We start from the raw sequence: 12,252 nt of genomic DNA, 5'->3' as shown, positions 1-12,252 counted from the left end.
AGTAGCTGGGACTACAGGCGCCCGCCACCTCGCCCGGCTAGTTTTCTGTACTTTTTAGTAGAGACGGGGTTTCACCGTGTCGGCCAGGATGGTCTCGATCTCCTGACCTCGTGATCCGCCCGTCTCGGCCTCCCAAAGTGCTGGGATTACAGGCTTGAGCCACCGCGCCCGGCCTATTTTTATTTTTTTAAATTTATTTTATTTTATTTTTAAAATTTTCTAATTTTTTGAATTTATTTTTATTTTATTTTATTTATTTATTTTTTTTGAGGCGGAGTCTCGCTCTGTCGCCCAGGCTGGAGTGCAGTGGCCGGATCTCAGCTCACTGCAAGCTCTGCCTCCCGGGTTTACGCCATTCTCCTGCCTCAGCCTCCCAAGTAGCTGGGACTACAGGCGCCCGCCACCTCACCCGGCTAGTTTTTTGTATTTTTGGTAGAGATGGGGTTTCACCGTATTAGCCAGGATGGTCTCGATCTCCTGACCTCGTGATCCGCCCGTCTTGGCCTCCCAAAGGGCTGGGATTACAGGCTTGAGCCACCGTGCCCAGCCGAGTTTATCATTTTATTTTATTTTTATTTTATTTATGTTATTTTAATTTAATTTAAGTTTATATTTTACTTTATTTTATTTTATTTTTTTGAGACGGAGTTGCTTGTTGCCCAGGCTGGAGTACAGTGGTGTGATCTCCACTGACTGCAACCTCATTCTCCCAGGTTCAAGTGATTCTCCTGCCTCAACCTCCTGAGTAGCTGGGATTATAGGCGCCCACCACCACGCTTGACTAATATTTGTATTTTTAGTAGAGACGGGATTTCACCATGTTGGCCAGGCTGGTCTCGAACTCCTGGTCTCAGGTAATCCACCCACCTTGGCCTACCAATTTGCTGCAGTTACAGCCATGAGCCACCGTGCCCAGCCCAATTCTCTTTTAAAAAGTTAAATTAGACCGGGCACAGTGGCTCACACCTGTAATACCAGCACTTTGGGAGGCCAAGGCGGGCAGATCACGAGGTCAGGAGTTCAAGACAAGCCTGACCAACATGGTAAAAACCCATCTCCCATCCTGGCTAACACGGTGAAACCCCGTCTCTACTAAAAAATAAAAAAAAAAAATTAGCCGGGCGAGGTGGCGGGCGCCTGTAGTCCCAGCTAGTCGGGAGGCTGAGGCAGGAGAATGGCGTAAACCCGGGAGGCGGAGCTTGCAGTGAGCTGAGATCCGGCCACTGCACTCCAGCCCAGGCGACAGAGCGAGACTCCGTCTCAAAAAAAAAAAAAAAAAAAAACCCATCTCTACTAAAAACACAAAAATTAGCCAGATGTGGTGGTGTGCCCCTGTAATCCCAGCTACTCAGGAGGCTGAGGCAGGAGAATCACTTGAACCTGGGAGGCGGAGGTTGCAGTGAGCCAAGATTGCACCACTGTACTCCAGCCTAGGCGACAGAGTGAGACTCAGTCTCAAAAGAAGAAAAAAAAAAGTTAAAAACTGGGTCAGGTGTGGTGGCTCACGCCTGTAATCTTAGCACTTTGGGAGGCCAAGGTGGGTGGATCACCTGAGCTCAGAAGACCGGCCCGGGCAACATGGGGAAACCTTGTCTCTACTAAAATACAAAAAATTAGCTGGGCGTGGCGGCCTGTGCCTGTAATCCCAACTACAGGCTGAGACAGGAGAATAGCTTGAATCTGGGAGGTGGAGGTTGCAGCGAGCCGAGATCCTTCCATTGCACTCCAGCCTGGGCGACAGCACAAGACTATCTCAAAAGGAAAAAAAAGGTTGGGCATGGTGGCATGCAATTGTAGTCCCAGCTACTCGGGAGGCTGAGGCAGGAGAATCACTCTAGCCCAGGAGGTCAAGGCTGCAGTGAGCCACAGTCTCAACGGTGCACTCCAGCCTGGACAACAGAGCAAGGCCTTGTCTCAAAAAAAGTTATAAAAAAGATAAAAATAACAGAACCTGCTGCCATCAGACTGGGTGCCAATATTTAATAAGAGAGGGGGGAACATTTTCTGCCAAAAAGTAGGAAGGACAGATATCCAGATGTCCAGAGAGAGGGGCCGCACTGCCCTGCACGTGATGTCCATGTGTCTTCATTGTGGCGGAGCCTGGGAGGGTCCCGGGACCTGACGGTGCTTCTCACTGCAGGTGGTGCAGCGGCTGACGCAGATGGTGGGGAAGAACGTGAAGCTGTACGACATGGTGCTGCAGTTTCTGCGTACGCTCTTCCTGCGCACGCGGAATGTGCACTACTGCACGCTGCGGGCTGAGCTGCTCATGTCCCTGCATGACCTGGATGTGGGTGAGATCTGCACCGTGGACCCATGCCACAAGGTAGCACAGCCCTCCCTCCTTCCCCCCACCCTGCCTCCTGAAGGTAGCACTGCCCTCCCTCCTTCCTCCTGGCCCTCCTGGCTCCTCTCCCTGCTGTGGGTTTGGCTGGGCCGGTGACCACCTGGGCGCCCTCCTCTCCCGAGGCTGTTTCCTGGGCTCTGATCTTTCTGTCCTGCTGTGTGTTGGCATCTTGTGGCTCCTCTCCAGACCCTGATGGGGGAAGGAGGCTAGTCCCCTGCATCTGAGCCAGAGACCTGGCCATTCCCTGGGACTCTCTTGCCCCGTCCAGCCCTTTGTCTGTTCCCAAGGGCTGTAGGACCTACAGGCTGGACCTTGACCATTGCCCCAGCTTCCTTCCATCTTTCCAAACCTGGCCTGTGGCCCTCCCCTTCCCCAGAACCCTGGGGACTACTTGTTGGCCAGGTACCGAGTCCTCCAGGAATGGGGTTTCCCTTCATACGGACCCTCCAGCCTCGGGACCATCTTTCCGGGACTGGAGTCACCCTCCGAGGCTTCCATTGCTTGGAGTGCTGCAGTGGCCACCCCCACACTCAGGGTGCCATGAGGGAGTCCCCTTTTAGAAAGAAACATCATCACTGTCTCCACTGCTGTCCTGACCCTGCTGCTTCGGCACCATCGGGAGACTGGTGCCCGGTGCCTTCCCTCACAGCAGCTGTGACTGAGCGAGAGGCCGGGGCCTGCGGCTGTGTTTGGGGCCGGATCTCTGGTCGTCCTGGGAGGCTTGGTCTGGCCCCGACCGTGCTTCCTCCTTGCAGTTCACCTGGTGCCTGGACGCCTGCATCCGAGAGCGGTTCGTGGACAGCAAGAGGGCGCGGGAGCTGCAGGGGTTTCTCGATGGAGTCAAGAAGGGCCAGGAGCAGGTGCTGGGGTGAGGGTCGGCTCCATGAAGCCTCTGCCCCCCAGGGCCCTGTGCGCATCTGGTCTGCGCTCGCTGTGTTTTGTCGTGGGTAGCAGGTGTTTATTCCCTGATGTTGCTTTGTCTTTTGTTTTTTTCAAGATAGAGTCTCATTCTGTAGCCCAGGATGAAGTGCAATGGTGCGATCTCTGCTCACTGCAACCTCCGCCTCCCAGGCTCAAGCCATTCTCCTGCCTCAGCCTCCCAAGTAGCTGGGATTACAGGCACGCGCCACTGCGCCCAGCTAATTTTTGTATTTTTTAGTAGAGACAGGGTTTCATCATGTTGGCCAGGCTGGTCTTGAACCCCTGACCTCAGGTGATCCACCCGCCTCAGCCTTCCAAAGTGCTGGGATTACAGGCATGAGACCCCGCACCCAGCCTCCTGGATGTTTCAGCAGAGCTATGTTGGGCACTGCTGGCCCACAGCTGAGGGACATGGTTGTTGGGATGTGTCTGGGTAGCAAAGTCTCCCTCCTTAACTCTGCATTCTGTAGCCAGGCCCAGGGCTGGGTTCTCTGGTGTCTGCAGTGGCGTGGAGCCAGCCTCTGAGCTTAGGGGTATCTGTTGGCATTTGCTTTCCTGCATTCTCTGGCTGGTGTATAGATACAGTGCTGCCTGGCCCCACCTTTGCCACTTTTTTTCTTCTTTTTGAGACAGGGTCTGTGTCACCCAGGCTTCAGTGCAGTGGTGCAGTCTTCCTTATTTCCTGGGCATTGATCCTGCTGCCTCAGCCTCCCAGAGTGCTGGGATTACAGGCATGAGCCACCACACTCAGGCTTTATTTTGTTTGTTTTTTTAACTCTAATTTGGAAGATCTAACATGTTAAGGACAAATTGCAAACCTTAAGCTTTTTTTTTTTTTTTTGAGATGGAGTCTCGCTCTGTCACCCAGCCTGGAGAGCAGTAGCGTGATCCTGGCTCACTGCAAGCTCCGCCTCCCGGGTTCACGCCATTCTCATGCCTCATCTTCCCAAGTAGCGGGGACTACAGGCGCCTGCCACTACACCCAGCTAATTTTTTGTATTTTTAGTAGAGATGGGGTTTCACCGTGTTAGCCAGGATGGTTTTTGATTTCCTGACCTCGTGATCCACCCGCCTCGGCCTCCCAAAGTGCTGGGATTACAGGCATGAGGCACTGCGCCCGGCCAACCTTAAGCTTTTTTTAAGAAACCCAGCATGTGATGGGTGCCCGTTGCCAGTCCCGAACCCAGCCTAGGCCACCCCTCCTGAGGACTGTGCCACTGAAGGGAGGGGCAACAGGCATTTCATTAATGCCAAGGCGGCCTCCTTCCAGGGACCTGTCCATGATCCTGTGTGACCCCTTCGCCATCAACACGCTGGCACTGAGCACAGTCAGGCACCTGCAGGAGCTGGTCGGCCAGGAGACACTGCCCAGGGTGAGTGTGGGCTTGGTCAGCAGCTGTCGGGGCCACGTGACCACCCCGCTGGCTGCTCCGGGTGGTCGGGGTGTGGAGGCAGCTGTCGGGGCCCTGTGGCCGCCCCGCCGGCTCTGGTGGTCGGTGTGGACGGCAGCAGCCAGGTAGAGGCGCGTGCTTCCCTGCTGTGAGACTGGGTTTCACCCCGTGTGTGGGGCTGGTGATTGCAGTCGTGTGGTCCTGGCCATGGGCACCAGAGACCCTGCTGGGTAACGAGTTGGGTCAGAGGAGCTCCATGGCCAGGACATGGCTGCCTGGGACTGGTGCTGAGCCCGTCCTCCCTACAGGACAGCCCCGACCTGCTGCTGCTGCTCCGGCTGCTGGCACTGGGCCAGGGAGCCTGGGACATGATTGACAGCCAGGTCTTCAAGGAGCCCAAGATGGTAACAAGCCTCCTGTGGGGGCTGCCAGTTTCTCCCGAGGAGCTGTGGGGTGGAGCGGGAGGCGCTAGCAAAGTGGTTGTGGAGGCCCCTTTGGTCCCAAAGCTTCCTTCCTGGAGGTGCCCACCTTCTGTTTGGGAAAATGCCCACCAGGGGGTTCTGGGGTGTCTCCGTGGACCGTGGCTGGCCACAGGTGGTGGCTACTCCATGTGGATCCAGGCCCAGAAGGGGGTTTGAGGACCTGGGTGGGGGACTCGGGAGGTGGGAAGAGGGACCTGGGGACCTGGAGAGGAGGGTGGGGTTGGTGAGGTGTCTGGGGGAGTGGGAGGGCCAGGGCAGGGTGTGTGTCAACGTTGGGGTGGGGTGGGGTGGGGCGGGGCCCGCTCATGGCCTCCCCTCCTCGTAGGAGGTAGAGCTCATCACCAGGTTCCTCCCGATGCTCATGTCCTTCCTGGTGGATGACTACACTTTCAATGTGGATCAGAAACTTCCGGCCGAGGAGAAAGCCCCAGTGTCATATCCGAACACACTTCCCGAAAGCTTCACTAAGTACGGGCTGCAGGGCCATGGGTGCAGGGGTGGCTGTGGCGCAGGGGTGGCCATGGGTGCAGGGGTGGCACTGTTGCCGGGGGGCTGCTGCAGGGCTGGGTGGGGGTCGGTGTGGGGGCTCAGGCAGGGCTGATGGCGCCCGGGGCACAGGTTTTTGCAGGAGCAGCGCATGGCCTGCGAGGTGGGGCTGTACTACGTCCTGCATATCACCAAGCAGAGGAACAAGAATGCGCTTCTCCGCCTGCTGCCGGGGCTGGGTGAGTCCTGACGGGCAGTGGCTGGCAGTGCTTTCCCTGCGGCAGCTGCTGCGTGCGATCCCGCCCAGGGTGCAGGCCCCAGGGCCCCCAGGAGCTGTCATCTCCCCAGCTCACTTCCAACTTTGCTAGCTTTGTTTTCTTTTTTTTTCTTTTTTCTTTTTTTTTTTGAGACGGAGTCTCGCTCTGTCGCCCAGACTGGAGTGCAGTGGCCGGATCTCAGCTCACTGCAAGCTCCACCTCCCGGGTTCACGCCATTCTCCTGCCTCAGCCTCCCGAGTAGCTGGGACCACAGGCGCCCGCCACCTCGCCCGGCTAGTTTTTTGTATTTTTTAGTAGAGACGGGGTTTCACTGTGTTAGCCAGGATGGTCTCGATCGCCTGACCTTGTGATCCGCCCGTCTCGGCCTCCCAAAGTGCTGGGATTACAGGCTTGAGCCACCGCACCCGGCCTAGCTTTGTTTTCACTTTTTTTTTTTTTTTTTGAGACGAAGTCTCACTCTGTCGCCCAGGCTAGAGTGCAATGGCGCGACCTCAGCTCACTGCAGCCTCTGCCTCCCAGGTTCAAGTGATTTCTCGTGCCTCACCCTCCTGAGTAGCTGGGATTACAGGCACCCGCCACCACGCCAGGCTAATTTTTGTATTTTTAGTAGACATGGGGTTTCTCCATGTTGGTTCGGCTGGTCTCGAACTCCTGACTTCATGATCCGCCCACCTCGGCCTCCCAAAGTGCTGGGATTACAGGCCTGAGCCACCGTTCACAGCCTCGTTTTCACTTTTACGTTTTTGTCTATAGTTTATTTTACTAGGAAAGGGAGACGGAGTTCAGCTTTGTGCTTTCCCACAAAGAAGTGACGCAAGAGCTGCTCTTATTTCATCCTAACTGGCGAGGGGCCTGGGACCCCTCAGTTGCTTAGACGATGGAGCAAAGGGGAGGGGGAGAGATCCCCTGCCCCAGTCCCCCACCCAGGTAGTGACAGGCCCACTTCCTCCTGAGAGCCTCCACGGGGGAGGGGTTGTTGCAAGCCAGGAAGAAGAGGAAGGGTCCAAATGGGCGCCTTCAAGAGTAGAACTGCAGGTCCCGTGGGAGATGGGGCCTCTTTAGCCTTGCGGTATCCACCATGACAGAGACCCTGGGCTCTTCCCTGCTGACTCAGGCCTTGTCTGGGGTTTGCTGTCTTAGTCCACGTTATGCTGCTCTAACAGAGACTCAAGACTAAGCAATGTAGAAAGGGAAGGGATGCCCGGGTGCGGTGGCTCAGGCCTGTAATCCCAGCGCTTTGGGAGGCTGAGGCGGGCGGATCACGAGGTCAGGAGTTTGAGACCAGTCTGGCCAATATGGTGAAACCCCGTCTCTACTAAAAAAATACAAAAGTTGGTCAGGCACAGTGGTCGGTGCCCGTAATCCCAGGTACTTGGGAGGCTGAGGCAGGATTATTTCTTGAATCTGGGAGGTGGAGGTTGCAGTGAGCAGAGATCGCACCATTGCACTCCAGCCTGGATGACAGAGCGAGACTCCGTCTCAAAAAAAAAAAAAAAAAAAAAAAAGAGCAGCAGTTCTGCGGGGGCTGGGATGGGAAGTCCAAGGTCCAAGGGGCCTGCATCTGACCGGGGCTTTTTGCTGTGTCATCCCATGGTGGAAGGCAGAGGGCAAGAGGGCACGGGCCCGGGAGACAGACAGACACAGACAGAGATGAGAGACAGAGACATACAGACCGAGATGAGAGACAGAGAGACAGAGATGAGAGACACAGAGAGATGAGAGAGACAGAGACAGGAGAGGCATAGAAACAGACAGATGAGAGACAGAGCTAGAGATGAGACACAGATGGAGACAGAGAAGGGGGCCAGACTTCCCCCTTTATCAGGAGCCCACTCCTGTGCTAACAGCGTGAATGCTTTGGCGAGGATGGAGCCCTCACGACCTCAGCAGTGTTGCGTTGGGGATCAGGTTTCTGGCGGTGAACCTGGGGACACGTCCACACCACGGCACGTGCCTAGTGTGTTTCTCGGTGGGTGGTGTGTCCGAGGACAGTGCGTGCATGCATTTTCCAGCTTTCTTTGCAGAGGAAGTTACCTGTGGGTATTAACCTGTCCCCAGCCAGCCTCTCACTGAGTTTGGGTCGCCTGGGCGTGGGTTTCCTGTTGCTGCTGGAACGAATGACCACAGACAGTGGCATCAGACGGTGCAGGCAGACATGACCTCCTGGGCTCACGCGGGCACCAACACTGCTGCTCCTTCTGGAGGCTCTGAGAGGCTCTTGAGGGCACTGGGACATTGCGCTGCCGGCCGCCGGCCACTGGGCAGAACCGGTTTGTTTATTTTTTGAGACTTCCGGGAACATAGTTATAAATAACTTTGATTTGCCTTGGCCTGTCCACTGCAGTACAGTCACGTGTCACATAACATTCTGTCCACTGTGGACCACATATACGACCACACGGTCACATAAGCTGACAATACTGTATTTTTACTCCACTTTCTCTGTTTAGATACACAATCACTTACCGTTGTGTCCCAGCGGCCTCCGGTACTCGGTACAGCCACATGCTGTGCAGGTGTGTAGCTCAGGGGCACGAGGCCGTGGCCCGGCCCAGTGTGCAGTGGGCGGCACCTTCTGGATTTGTGTCAGTCCCTGTGGAGCTTGCACAGTGACAGACTCACCGGAGGCCTTGCGTGTGCTTCTGTTTCTTTCTCATTTGATTGTGGCTAGAAACAGGCTGGGAACCAGGAGTGCGGCTTCTCCTCGGAGTACGTGGCTGCCCCACGGGCTGGGATGTGCATTTTCAGTAACATTTGGGAAGAGCAAGCTTATTCTTAGGTTTTTAGTGGGTTCTAGTAAGAATAGATGTTGATTTTTGGAATTCTCTCCTGTTTATTTTTTTAACATTTTTGTAGTGGGAATTTGTGAAATAATATAAAGTCAAGAGCACGGTACAGTGAGGACCCAGCACCATCTCCAACCTCCCCGGGGTCCGTGTGGGGTCCACGTGTGGCCGCCTGTCCCTCAGGGCAATGTCTGGGTGTAAATCTGACACATCACAGAAAGCAGGCTGCAGACGTAGGCATCTCTACAAAAGGAGGATGCCTTTACAGGAGAATCACTTGAACCTGGGAGGCAGAGGTTGCCGTGAGCTGAGATCACAGCACTGCCCTCCAGCCTGGGCAACACAGCCAGACTCCATCTCAGAAAAAAAAGAGGGGGGCTGGGCACGGTGGCTCACGCCTGTGATCCCAGCACTTTGGGAGGCCGAGGCGGGTGGATCACCAAGGTCAGGAGTTCCAGACCGGCCTGGCCAACGTGGTGAAATTCCATCTCTATTAAAAATACAGAAATTAGCCGGTGTGTGACGCACGCCTGTAGTCCCAGCTGCTCGGGAGGCTGAGGCAGGAGAATCGCTTGAACCCAGGAGGCAGAGGTTGCAGTGAACCGAGATTGCACCACTGTACTCCAGCCTGGGCGACAGAGTGAGAATCCGTCTCAAAAAAAAAAAAAAAAAACAAGACTGCCTTTAAATGCCTGTAAAAAACGGGCCAGACTGGGTGGCACACCTTGTAATCCCAGTACTTTGGGAGGCTGAGGTGGGCTGATCATCTGACGTCAGGAGTTCGAGACCAGCCTGGCCAACGTGGCGAAACCCCATCTCAACTAAAAATAGAAAAATTAACCGGGCGTGGTGGTGCGTGCCTGTAATCCCAGCTGAGGGAGGCTGAGGCAGGAGAATCGCTTGAACCTGGAAGGTGGAGGCTGCAGTGAGCTGAGATTGCGCCACTGCACTCCAGTGTGGGTGACAGAGCGAGACTCCGTCTCAAAAAAATAAAAACAGTGACCACGGGCCACTGTCACATCTGAGCCGGGTTCACTGCTGCTCCTCTGCTGACTGCCTGGCAGTGGCTGCGCTTCTCCAGGTGTCTCCTGTCTGCTGTGCAGACGGCCCCGTCAGGGTTGGGATGCGCCTGTCGTCCCCTCTCCTGTCTCACAGTCTTGGGTTCCCTCGAGTTGCAGGAATTTGCCCAGTGGGGCCTTGCTGCTGGATCCCCTGGTCGGGACTGTGTGCCTGCCACATATCCTGTGGCCACCTGGCCACGTGGCTGGCCAAGGCCCTGGGAGATGTGGCAGGCAGGCACCTTGGAAATGTTTCTGTCACTCCGTGGGCACAGGTGGCGCCAGCTGGGTCTGTCCTCGGAAAGCGCCATCCGGGGTACTAGGAATGCCACCCTTGCCCCGTCCGCACATGTCACCTCCATGTGGCCTGGCCACAGCTCCTCCTGGCGTCATTCCACGGGCATGAGTCCGCGGGCGGCCACCCTCCCTCCTGCAGGGGCCCAGTGTGGGGTGCTGTGCGCCGTGGCGTCAGTGCTGCGGTCATATGTGAGGCATCTGTGGGCACGCTTGCTGTCTTTGTTGTGTTTTGGTGTCTGGCTTCAAAAAAGAACGTGAAAGTGCTTCGTTCTCCTTCCTGTGGCACAGTGTAGTTGGTCGTCTGGGAGAACTCTATGGAGTTGGCGCCAGGCCCTTTATTTGTTAGGCTTGTTTCTCCTGGGCTCGGCTACTGGGCAAGGCCTTTCGGGACTGGAGGAGCACCTTGTTTTTCTGTCTCCTCCTCCCCCCACCCCTCCTCCTGTCCCCAGGCTGCAGCTCTGCTTCCCCGCCTAGGGTCCCACCCCACCCCCCCGCCCTGTCCACTCCCCACCTGCCTCTTCACCTGCTGAGACCCTGTGCTTCCCACCTCAGAACTTCCAAGAACCCCCATGTGAGCACCCCCAGAAGCAGGTTCTGAGGTCTCTGAGGACAAAGGTGCCCTCTGAGGTGGGCAGGGTGGGTGGCGCTCGGCTGATGCCTGCTGTGTCTGCAGTGGAGACCTTTGGCGACTTGGCCTTTGGCGACATCTTCCTCCACCTGCTCACGGGCAGCCTTGCGCTGCTGGCCGACGAATTTGCCCTTGAGGACTTCTGCAGCAGCCTCTTCGATGGCTTTTTCCTCACTGCCTCTCCGAGGTAGGCCTCCTGGGCACCATCTGGCCCACTCTGTCCTCAGCTCTTGTCCATCGCAGCCTGAGAGGTGGCTGCTGTTCCCCACCTGGGGCAGAGGGTCCCCAGGTGGGTGTGTTGGGCACCAGGGCCCGCATGTGGCCCTGCAGGGTGCTTGGGTACAGCTGGGGAGGGTCCCGGAGGCTGGCCGTGTCCTGTTTCCAGGGGCCTTGGCCACCTGCTTCCGGGCTTGGCCTGGGCAGACAGCAGGGCCTGCCTCCCGCCCCAGCCCTGCATGGCCTTTTCTAGGAAGGAGAACGTGCACCGGCACGCGCTGCGGCTTCTCATTCACCTGCACCCCAGGGTGGCCCCATCTAAGCTGGAGGCCTTGCAGAAGGCCCTGGAGCCCACAGGCCAGGTGGGTGCCTGGGGGGGCTGCCGTGTGAAGGTGCCTGGTCCCTACCAGCCCCGTGTGTGCTTGCCAAGCTGCCCCTGCAGTGCCTGTGTGTGGTCGGTGGGCACCCGCCCCACACCCCCTGCGCCTGCCCATGCGCCTCGCCTGCCCCATGGTGTGGTTCCCCGCAGAGTGGAGAGGCAGTGAAGGAGCTTTACTCCCAGCTCGGCGAGAAGCTGGAACAACTGGACCACCGGAAGCCCAGCCCAGCGCAGGCTGCGGAGACGCCGGCCCTGGAGCTGCCCCTCCCCAGCGTGCCCGCCCCTGCCCCGCTCTGAGGGTCCTCCAGGCCTGCTCGGGTTCCGGGGCCCTGCTGAGTCGCGGCCCTGCTCAGCCAGAAGAGGCTCCCGGACCTGGGTATACAGGGCGGTCCCTCTTCCCGGGGCTGTGGCTGGGCCTGTCCTGGGGTCATGGCCCCCTGCTTCCTGCTCCTTGGAGCAGGCTCCCAGATCTTGTCTGCCATCCACGCAGTGGCTCCGAGGGCACAGCCTCTCCTTGTACTTTCACAGCCACAGAAAGTGTGCTCATTTTCCGTTTTCCTGGGTTAGGAAAACACCACCTGTTTTCCAGGGGGAGAGGGCGGGGTCTCTTCATTGGCTCAGCCTGGCAAAAGTGAGGCACACTGCTACTGTCTTGGGGTTGTGGAGATGGACCTGTGACCCCGTGGAGGCCGTGTGGGGGCAGCAGCCTGGCCTCTGCCATGGTGGGTGTCCTGGGGCCTGTGTGGAGGGAGCCACCTCACCCTGCAGCCCAAGTCACAGGTGTGGCCAGAACAAGCCCAGGTGCACCTGTGGCCTTGTTTCACCCTTGGAACCAGCACTCCTTGCCCAGCAGCGCCGCCTTCAGCGGCCATGACGAGGCCAGCTGGACACATGGTGAGATTTTCTCGTATGTAAATAAAAGGCGTTTTGGTAAATGTGGAGGCTGGAATGTGTCTGTGCCTGCCCTGGGGTTGGATGCAGCT

The 12,252-nt window shown here is 57.1% G+C and overlaps 1 protein-coding gene across 1 annotated transcript in view; it reads left to right on the top strand.

The window, feature by feature from the left end:
* Window positions 1-12,185, top strand: part of NELFB (negative elongation factor complex member B) — a 22,543-nt gene extending 10,358 nt beyond the window's left edge. The window contains exons 5-13 of the mRNA XM_025358688.1: window positions 2,141-2,326; window positions 3,103-3,215; window positions 4,539-4,641; window positions 4,968-5,063; window positions 5,467-5,609; window positions 5,760-5,866; window positions 10,720-10,861; window positions 11,144-11,252; window positions 11,420-12,185. Of these exons, the coding sequence (XP_025214473.1) occupies window positions 2,141-2,326; window positions 3,103-3,215; window positions 4,539-4,641; window positions 4,968-5,063; window positions 5,467-5,609; window positions 5,760-5,866; window positions 10,720-10,861; window positions 11,144-11,252; window positions 11,420-11,566 (1,146 nt within the window). The 3' untranslated portion in view covers window positions 11,567-12,185. The remainder of the gene's footprint in view (window positions 1-2,140; window positions 2,327-3,102; window positions 3,216-4,538; window positions 4,642-4,967; window positions 5,064-5,466; window positions 5,610-5,759; window positions 5,867-10,719; window positions 10,862-11,143; window positions 11,253-11,419) is intronic.
* The last annotated feature ends 67 nt before the right edge of the window (window positions 12,186-12,252 follow it).

Source organism: Theropithecus gelada, chromosome 15 (assembly GCF_003255815.1).
Source record: "Theropithecus gelada isolate Dixy chromosome 15, Tgel_1.0, whole genome shotgun sequence".
NCBI lineage: Eukaryota > Metazoa > Chordata > Mammalia > Primates > Cercopithecidae > Theropithecus > Theropithecus gelada.
Note: the sequence above shows the minus strand (reverse complement) of the source record. Positions and strands in the feature narration are given on the sequence as shown.